Consider the following 10,000-nt stretch of genomic DNA (forward strand, 5'->3'; position numbering starts at 1 on the left):
CTCCTAAAACCTTAATTGCTAGTAGAATAATAGGATATCATGTTCCTGTTCTAAATTATCTTTCGGGTTTTGGCGCAATGTTCAGATAACTTGCGTTTTTTGTGGGGTAAACATACGCTTCGATCTTGCTGAATTGGTTTCAACGAAACACCTTCAGAATTACCGTTTTACATTGTCTGAAGGAATTTAAAGGCTTTTCAGCTGAAAATTCAACGTCTTTTGCCACACGAAGGATTTGAAGAGTCGCTAACTTGAAGGAAAAACATCGCGGCTTTTATGGCGGGATTTTTTTAACTGTGGCTTCGCGCGTGTAGCTGCAAGGAACAGTGTTAATGATGAGAATGGGAAGGTTATTTACGACAAGGGCACTCGTCTACAGAGGTTCTTGAGTACATTTTCTGAAAACAAAGAAGCTTTTGCTGTTTCTCAGAACACATTCGACAAAAGGCTGCACGTCCTTCTTAAAAACTTTAAAAAATGGCGCGGTCAAAGCAAGTCAAAATACTTACATCACTTCAGTTCATTTGCATGGAAATCGCTGTCAGCTCTTATGAAGGGATTACATTCTATCTCGAACTGCCGGGAATGCCAAGTGAATCATCTGCTTTTTCAGACACAATTCCCTCTGAAAACTAATCGACTAAAAGGAGCTGACTCAGTAGCTACATCCACAAAAGAAGCAGGGAATTTGACAAAAACAACCAAGGCTGTAAAACCTTCAAAGAAGGCCATTCGGGATACTGCAAAGAGCATCTATTTGAACATTAATGAGCCATTCAAGAATCTCTACAATATCAACCTTGCTGATGCCTTAACAAAGGTACCTGAAATTGGACTAACACATGCAAAAACTAAAGTGCAAAAACAAAAGGAAAGAAGAGAAACTGCTAGGCGATTCAAAAACAGTGCTGAAGAACAGTGGTCGAAAGTTGACTGTGACACCATGCTTGGAACGAGACAGTCATTTAAACAGAGAGAGTTACAAAGAAAATCTCTTTATTTTGAGTCCCATGAAGAGGTAGTCTCCCTCGCAGCCGTTTTTTTTGGATGTCACGCAACGCTCCCCTAAAAGAACGGCTGCTGACAACCGAACTACATTCCTTTCTCCGAATTGGCCAATCACAGCTCGGGTTCCATTTTCAGGAACCTTTTCGCGCCAGACTCACCTTTTGACACTCGTCCAATCAGATATCGTTTTTCTACCGCGATCCTCATGTGGAAATTACAAGACAAATGGCGGTGCTTGAAGGAGCTTTTCGCAAAGTGTCGTCAAAGTTCAAAATTTTCGAGCTTAAAGTTCACCAGAAGCTTGCAATTAAAAAAGTTTTAGTCGAGAAAGAAGATGTTTTTGTTAAGTTGCCTACAGGATCCGGGAAATCGTTAATATATCAAGCACTCCCGCTCGTGTTTGACCATGTTACCGATGAAAGTGGTCGTATTATTTCTCTTTTGTTTTTTGTTTTCTTTTTTTTCGCTTTGTTTCTTTTCTTTTTTTAATTTTTTGCTTGATTTAGTTTTCTTTTTGTGAGTTAATCGATTCCCTTTTTATTTTGTCATTCAAAATTTTTAGAAGTAGTAAAGAATCCAGAAGCGTTAAAAACGAAATGCATCATAGTTAATTCAATTGGCAGGTGCTGAAAGGAAAAACATCCAACATAGTCTTTTTAATAGATACGTGTACTAGCGCACTTTGAGTGTCAGTCCCTTGACAAAAAAGGAACCACCACAAAATTGCAAGATATCTCCTAAATATCTACATATTTTCAATCGTTTCTCTATTTTTACCGGCGCTGCTTTTTTTTCTTTCTTTCAATAAATTTTTTACGAGGAAATGCTTCCGTGAAACATTTGAACGGTCCAAAATGATGTAACTCTGACGATCACTTAGACCTAGATTAATGCTAATTCATGAAGCATCAATTACAAATAGGGCATACAGAGCCAAAGTACTTGGTAAAGTTTTGCCATACAGCGAAGATTATACTATCGCTATCATCATCTAAAGTTTATCGTAGCCATCCCTAGACCGGAATGCCTCTCATGTTATCAGAATAATTTTTAAAAGAATCATCGAAAAACGAAAAGACGGAGCACAACAATGGAACAGAAAAACTCTGAACAGAAATAAAATGGATGATGATCACCATCAAAGATTAATTATACACAGCACAACATCAACAATTTATCAACTGTATCATACAGAGATGAATCATGTTTTAGTCATCTGAACTATACCAGAACAAGAAAAAGAAAATGATGATACCTTTCTCAATTTGTCTCTCTGCCAATAAATCGATCTTTTATAAGTAAATTGGGGAGTCGCGAAAAATAAAACTTCGTTCCTTGATGATGAGAAAAACTAAAAGGGAGAAGATGACGAGTATTTTGCATAAAAAAAATTTATTTGTAATCCAATTACCATTTCCCATTAAATTTTTCAGTTAATTTACTTCGAAGCAAGCCAATAAGAAGAAAAGAACATCGTGGGCCTGCAACCATCTGGTTTAGCATCAATTGAGTCTCAACTAAAAGCAGTTTATTGAAACAGTTTTTCCCTTCCAAACAGTTTTGAGTTAATTGAAAATTATTTTCAACTTGCTGTTATAGCTTATTGTTAACCTACTTTGTGTTTTGATCATTATCTTTGGTTGACACCGCTTTATCCTAAGATATCCTTGTTCCTTATTTCCTAATTAAAATGCGCAAACTGAAATCTACTGTTGATCTTCATTTGCAATAATATTGCCACAGAGAAAACATCTGTTTCGACGTCGACACAACTCGGACTAGTCTCCCTCGCAGCCGTTTTTTTTGGATGTCACGCAACGCTCCCCCAAAAGAACGGCTGCTGACAACTGAACTACATTCCTTTTTCCGAATTGGCCAATCACAGCTCGGGTTCCATTTTCAGGAGCCTTTTCGCGCCAGACTCACCTTTTGACACTCGTCCAATCAGATCTCGTTTTCTATCGCGATCCTCATGTGGAAAACAAAAGACAAATGGCGGTGCTTGAAGGAGCTTTTCGCAAAGCGTCGTCAAAGTTCAAAATTTTCGAGCTTAAAGCTCACCAGAAGCTTGCAATTAAAAAAGTTTTAGTCGAGAAAGAAGATGTTTTTGTTAAGTTGCCTACAGGATCCGGGAAATCGTTAATAGGGAGTTTAAGCAAATCAAGCACTCCCGCTCGTGTTTGACCATGTTACCGATGAAAGTGTTCATATTATTGTTATTGTTGTTGCGTTGTACCAACGTGCGGAAACACTCGATAATTCGGGCCGATTTCCTGTACCGGTGATAAGAAGCCACGAACATAACTAATCGGGTTCGCTCCAGCTAGCAGCGGACTGGCAAATGAAGAAGTACAAGTAGTGTAGGAGACGTTGGCCGACCTAAATTGCAGTGTTCTCGAAGCTTCGCCCGGTTTGTTGACGGCAAGCACGCGCTTTTTTCCTCCTGATCTCCATCTGTAGGTCGAAGCAAGCGTTTAGTCCTTGGCCTAGATTGAAAGGCGTCTTGTATTTCCTTTTGATTATTGATGTAATTTACTGTTTCTCATATATTCTGACTTTTATAATCTGTAGTAACCTCTTGAAATAGTGCGAATAAAGAGTTTCAGTTCAGTTTTTAGCTTCTACTTTCTCAGTTGCTCGCTGAAACTTTAACAACCGCTCAAACAATCTAGCGTTTGTGTCGTTGGCGTAGCAGTTGACGTCTATGTTAAGCGTAGATTCTATAATTTAAACGAAATTGTGAGAAGTTTTCCCAAAAGTATATACTCTATCTTTACCAGGGCACAACGATGAACATGTGAAACATTTCGAGCTCTCATCGACAAATTTCTCAGTGTTTTTTCTCCCAATATCCACATTTTCGCGTGAAACCTTACGTCATTCAGATTTTCTGGTATGTGATTGGTCTGTTCAATAGACCGCGACCAAACCGCAAGGACAATGAGAAAGGAATGTAGTTCGGTTGTCAGTAGCCGTTCTTTTGGGGGAGCGTTGCGTGACATCCAAAAAAAACGGCTGCGAGGGAGACTAATGAAGAGGCTAAAAGTCGGACTACGAAGAGGAAAGCACTCGAGGAGGCAGGCCTTCGAAAGGTAAAGCGTCACTCTCCAGATCCCAGTTCCCTTGACTTTGACAAAGATAGTCTCCTACAGGAAGTAAATGCAATGAAAGAGGGTGATAAGGTGAGAATAAACTAAATAAAGATACTTAAAACAGTTGGAATAAGAAAATTTTGTTTAAATCATGATAGCAAATAACTTCACTGCATACATGTATGCATGCTATCAATAAACTAATTGTCCCCTCTCTGGCCAAATGACCAGAATTACTTCCATTCCCCATCACTTTACTTTTCAAATGAAAAGATAAATAATAAAATTATAATGAAAACAAAAGGTTTCATATTTGCATCTTCAATATTTAGTTCACAAACATTTGTTTGTTTTAATTCTGTTTTTAAGTAGTGATTGAAATATTACTTCCCCTTATTTACAGATCAATTTCTCTGCACTGGTTAAGAAATATGGAGTATCCAAGAAGACAACAGTAGGAAACATGGTGATGAAAGAATTTCTTAGCAAAAATGGCAAGAATTTGGAAATCTTCAAGCCCTTCAGAAAAAATAACCCACTTCCAAGAAGGCAGCTCAACAAAGCCTTTGGAGGGGAGATCACAACACCAGTGCCTCGCACAGGTGCAGCCATAAGAGAAACTCTAAGAAAAAAAATTGCAAATGGGGAATACCGCTTGGGTGAGATTATAGCTCCAAAAACCTGCCAAAAGCTAACATTGGATTCCAGTGGTACTCTCAAGAAAGAATGTTTCACAGTTACTGGCAGAAAAATACCTCTACTAGAAATCAGGAAAAATCTTTTAGCAGAACATGAGAAAATGGGTTTGGTGAGAGACCACTCAGAGGCTCATTATGAGGCTATGACGTACGAAGAGCTGGAAATTCGCTTGCAGGAAATTGGAGAGTTAAAAGAGAAGCCTGGTGGTGAGACAACAAGGGAGGAACTGGTTAACTCGCTAAAACACTGGGAGCGAACTCGACACCTGATGATCTGGTCAGACCACTCAAGTGTTATGAATCATGGCCATATCCTCTTGACGGTAAATGCAATTTATGATCCAGCATTTTATTACACATCTCAAGAGCTTGAGGGAAAGGATGTCCAAGAAATGGTGGAAAAGCCACAAATTTACCTTATGGCAAGGTGTAGAGACACCATCGAAGATCAGCTATTATACAGTGACATCCGCCTGGAGGACATCCAACAGCTCACTACAAAGATCACCTCTTCCCACAATGTATTCATCAATGAAATCTGTCGCATGTTCCATGGTGACCATCCATCACAAGAAGTTGAGAGTGGGGAGCAGTCGGGTGGAAAATTTGGCTGCTGTGGTTGCACTATGTCATCAACACAGTACTCTGACCACATAGCATCACTAAGAGCCCCACAAATCACCTTAGAAGAGCCAACGAAGAAAGTCATTGCAGGTCCAGCAGGCAAAGAAAGGAGGAATGGAGGCGTGCAACCTTTCCAACAAATGAGTAAGGATGACATGATCAGAGAGTGCAAAGGCCGAAACCTCCCAACAGATGGTTTGCTAAAACCAGCCTTGCAGAGCCAGTTGAGGGAGGAGCTTAAGGGCATTCAGCGAGTCCCTGCACTGTGTTTTCCTGATCAAAGTGCTTCAATGAAAGACCTTAACTTAACCCAATATGAAGTTGTGCCAGTAGAACCCCTCCATGATCTCAAGGAGCACATAAATAACATCTTGAAGGAACTTCCCAAAACACATGTCTAAAACATTGTGCCCTTATCAAAAACAATATGCACTAAAAACATTTACCAGATGAGGGTAATTTTTACCCGAATTGACCAATCAGAGTGCTTTGTTTGTTTCAGTTTCCCGCCGGGTAAAGTTTACCCTAGTGGGGTAAACTTACCATTAGCAATTCGCTCGTTAGAGCCCTTATATGGGCTGTATCGACGCAAAATAATTACATTCTTTCGATTGTGCCTTCTTAGAATCGAGTTTCGCGATTTGGAGTTGAAAAAGGTGCAAAACCGATCAGCTTATATCTAGGATGGCGCGCTTTTGGATTTGTCGGGATTCGAAAATTGACACTCCTTTGTTTGCAAAGTCATGTTTGTTTTACCTTTATGATAAAATATTGTTGACATGAAGGTGTTTTATTGACAGGTTTTAGGTGACAAGGGTCGCTTTCCATTCAACAAAAATCACGGGTTCAAAATGTCGGTATTTTCGCTGGCCGAATGGAACGCGTCCGACCGTATCTAAGAGGGTACACTAAAAACGTATTCCTAAATTTTCGAAAACTTATCGCGGAACTTTTCCCGTTCCCTTCGATTTCTGACCGGAAATCTCGAAAATTTTGGTCAAATGGAAAACGCCCACCGTGACACATGTAATCTTTAACCATCTTGGTGACACATGTAATCTTTAACCATCTTGGTGCCACGTCACGCTCTGAAACCTGCTGAGATGTTTGTTGATTCCACGAAAGAGGAATCAACAAACATCTCAAGATTGTCACTGTAGCCTAAACCATTTTCAAGTTCTGGAATTATTCTAGTTCTAAAATGTCATATTGGAGAACGAGGTGACGAGCGTGTACGGCACTTTCTAATTGCCATTGTTTTTTACTTCCTTTTGTTGACTGCTCGGACAATGGTCGAAATAATAGAATAACTGGTAGTTTCAATGTCAAAGTGGGTGCCGGCGTCAGAGCTTGAAGGAAATACTGATAAAACGACTTGAAATTAACGGTATAATACGGGTTGGTGTGGCTTTTTAAAAGAGAATTACAATTTTTCCAACTTGTTCAGTTTTGAAGGGCTTTTGTGAAACAACAACAGAGCTCCCCCAAATTTTTTTCTTGAGTTAAGAAAAGAACGTTTACTCCGAATGGCACCATTTTTGACTAACACTTCACTGCTGCTGAATGCACTGAGAAAAAAATATTTCCATGAAGTAGTACTTGATCGATATCTTGGCAACTCCACTCGCGAATCGGCAAAAATTGTTCGCATAATAGAGCAGCCAAACACATAAAAATCTCTTGTCCTCTAAGAGTCATCACTAAACCGTTCAAGACCTTGATGAATACTTCCACAAGCAATTTAAGACATCTATTTTAAAAACTCATCTCGTCTATCGTGCCCTTGATTTCGAGCAGAGCGGGACGGCTGTCTACCGATATTTCCACGCGCATTCTACGTGATGTCATTACAAACATCCCGGATATACAACACGCAATCGACTGCGCATGTCTCCGATCTAACATCTTGATGAGAACAATATACCTTCGCGGGTGTCTTTCCCAAAAGAAATTGTCAACGCACTGTTTGAAGCGTAACTACCGTAAACTATATTTATTGATGGAAAGGTTACGAAATACGCTATCCGAAAAAATTGTTTTGCTAAGGTTGATCTTGTTGTGGAACGCAAAGGCGTCCTGCTGAGTCTCAGGAGACTCTCGGCAGAAACACATCTTGACAGTGACAATACTTTATTATGGTTGCTGGTCGGGTGCCGGCACATGATGACTTCTTAAAACACTAACTCTAGTCCTTCTCGATGATAATTTTTTTCTCGCCATTCTTCGTCAAATTTCTTTTATTTCTCTCGCTTACAGCTTGTTGATTCATACTTCAATCACGAACCTACCCCGCCCTAAAAGCGCGTAATACTTTAGTGGCCCGTTTGGCTCGGCAACGGTAACAGAGGAGCAAACGAGTAAAAAAGGAGCTGGCTCGTTTGGTGAATAATTCTAAATTAGCCACTTGGAGCTAACCAGCGTGTATGCTTTATAAAGGAGATACTTCAACCCTGGGGCGCGCATTTCTGTTTTACCGCGTAATTTGAAATTGCAAATTCTCACACCTTCTCTACTTGCTCGTGAAAAAGCTTAACCTCGACTTGTTCAACTTTTTAATGTTATAAGCAGTTATAAGTGGTTTCACATACCAATGAAAAACCAGTTCCTATTAGTACATGTCAACTTGAGTGATGTGGTAACAGTATAATGGAACGTAGGTGACCACAATTTGAAAAGGAAATCAGCAAATTCCTCTCAGTGTGAGATGAAACTTGTGTGCGGCATTCTTAATAGACAAACAGTCGGTGTAAAACTGAGACAGCTACGTTCTGAAATTACGTTCCCTTCTGTGAAATTATTCGGAAAAGATAAAATTTTCTTAATTCTTCCTGTTGCTTTCCCCATGATAAAATTTTGTAGTGGAATCTCTGAGGAATGGTGGCTGGTCTGCGTAGCTGTAAATTTGGACAACTTATTTATTACAACATTTTCCGTCAATAGTGGATATTGAATTAAAAAATCGCGCTTTGTTAGTGGGTGCCGGCGTCAGAGCTTGAAGGAAATACTGATAAAACGACTTGAAATTAACGGTATAATACGGGTTGATGTGGCTTTTTAAAATAAAATTACGATTTTTCCAACTTGTTCAGTTTTAAAGGGCTTTTGTGAAACAACAACAGAGCTCCCCCAAATTTTTTTCTTGAGTTAAGAAAAGAACGTTTACTCCGAATGGCACCATTTTTGACTAACACTTCACTGCTGCTGAATTTACTGAGAAAAAAATATTTCCATGACGATATCTTGGCAACTCCACTCGCGAATCGGCAAAAATTGTTCGCATAATAGAGCACCCAAACACATAAAAATCTCTTGTCCTGTTGGAGTCATAACTTTAACGCGGATGTTTTCTTTGCTGCGTGACGAGACAGCAAGATGTTTACAGATTACATGTGTCACGTTTTCTGCGAGCGAAACGCTGCGTACCTTACATTACAGTTCAACTTGTTGATTATTCTATCGATTTCGTAAAGAAAAGGAATTTTGGAAAGGAAATTTTTGTGGAGGCTCGAGGATCCATCGTGATCTTCCAAGTTACGCTGGTAAAAGTCGCCGGATAGAACGCTTTAATTAGATTACAAGCCTGATACTTTGATACGTGAGCGTAGATTACTTGGTTCGATAAGCACGTTCTCGAATTCGCAAGAAACACTCTTCGGAAAATCTGGAAATAAAGATTTTAAAAAAGTAGTTTCCATCACGCATACATCGAAGGGTTTCGCGAATACATCAGAAGTAAAATGTGACACCACTCTCTGCAATATTCGAGTAGTTTCTCAGGAAGGAAGAAATGGCTAAACACACATGGTTTCTTTGGTGCGTGACGTGGCACCAAGATGTTCACAGATTACAAAAGTCATGTGTCCATAGTTAGTATGTGTCACGTTTTCTGCGAGTGAAACGCTGTGCATCGTACATTACAATTCCAAATGTTGACTGTTTTATCGATTTTCTTTAAGAACGGAAAGAAAAGGAGGACATTGTCGTGGCGTCCCGATGATCGATCGCGAGGGTGTAAGTTCGATGCTAACTAGGTCGCTAACGTCAAGAAGACGCGCGCTAGGATTGCTGAAGGATTATATTACACGCTTGATTTGCTATTGTATAAACTTGTCACCTAAAACCTGTCAATAAAACACCTTCATGTCAACAATATTTTATCATAAAGGTAAAACAAACATGACTTTGCAAACAAAGGAGTGTCAATTTTCGAATCCCGACAAATCCAAAAGCGCGCCATCCTAGATATAAGCTGATCGGTTTTGCACCTTTTTCAACTCCAAATCGCGAAACTCGATTCTAAGAAGGCACAATCGAAAGAATGTAATTATTTTGCGTCGATACAGCCCATATAAGGGCTCTAACGAGCGAATTGCTAATGGTAAGTTTACCCCACTAGGGTAAACTTTACCCGGCGGGAAACTGAAACAAACCAAGCACTCTGATTGGTCAATTTGGGTAAAAATTACCCTCATCTGGTAAGTGTTTTTAGTGCATATTGTTTTTGATAAGGGCACAATGTTTTAGACATGTGTTCCAAGCACCTAACTGATGAGGAAAAACCACTGTTTGAGGAGGCAA

The 10,000-nt window shown here is 39.6% G+C and overlaps 2 protein-coding genes across 2 annotated transcripts in view; one reads left to right on the top strand and one right to left on the bottom strand.

Annotated features, from left to right (window-relative positions):
• The window catches only part of LOC111333437 (dopamine receptor 2-like), a 6,769-nt gene extending 2,717 nt beyond the window's left edge, over positions 1 to 4,052 (bottom strand). The window contains exon 1 of the mRNA XM_088753590.1: positions 2,264 to 4,052. The gene's annotated coding sequence lies outside the window, so the exon portion shown is untranslated. The remainder of the gene's footprint in view (positions 1 to 2,263) is intronic.
• On the top strand, positions 496 to 6,206 carry LOC148736373 (uncharacterized). Its single transcript, XM_088753593.1, has 3 exons — positions 496 to 1,018; positions 4,047 to 4,190; positions 4,504 to 6,206. The coding sequence occupies exons 1-3, from the start codon at positions 551 to 553 to the stop codon at positions 5,821 to 5,823; spliced, it is 1,932 nt and encodes a 643-aa protein (XP_088609719.1). The 5' UTR covers positions 496 to 550; the 3' UTR covers positions 5,824 to 6,206.
• The last annotated feature ends 3,794 nt before the right edge of the window (positions 6,207 to 10,000 follow it).

Source organism: Stylophora pistillata, chromosome 3, assembly GCF_964205215.1.
Source record: "Stylophora pistillata chromosome 3, jaStyPist1.2, whole genome shotgun sequence".
NCBI classification, from domain to species: Eukaryota; Metazoa; Cnidaria; class Anthozoa; order Scleractinia; family Pocilloporidae; genus Stylophora; species Stylophora pistillata.

What these genes read in the sequence shown, in the direction of transcription:
- LOC148736373 (XM_088753593.1), top strand. Translation starts at nt 551, where the DNA reads ATGAAGGGATTACATTCTATCTCGAACTGCCGGGAATGCCAAGTGAAT. An exon ending in ATTTTGAGTCCCATGAAGAG is followed by an intron (nt 1,019 to 4,046) that starts GTAGTCTCCCTC and finishes ACTAATGAAGAG; the next exon opens with GCTAAAAGTCGGACTACGAA. An exon ending in CAATGAAAGAGGGTGATAAG is followed by an intron (nt 4,191 to 4,503) that starts GTGAGAATAAAC and finishes CCTTATTTACAG; the next exon opens with ATCAATTTCTCTGCACTGGT.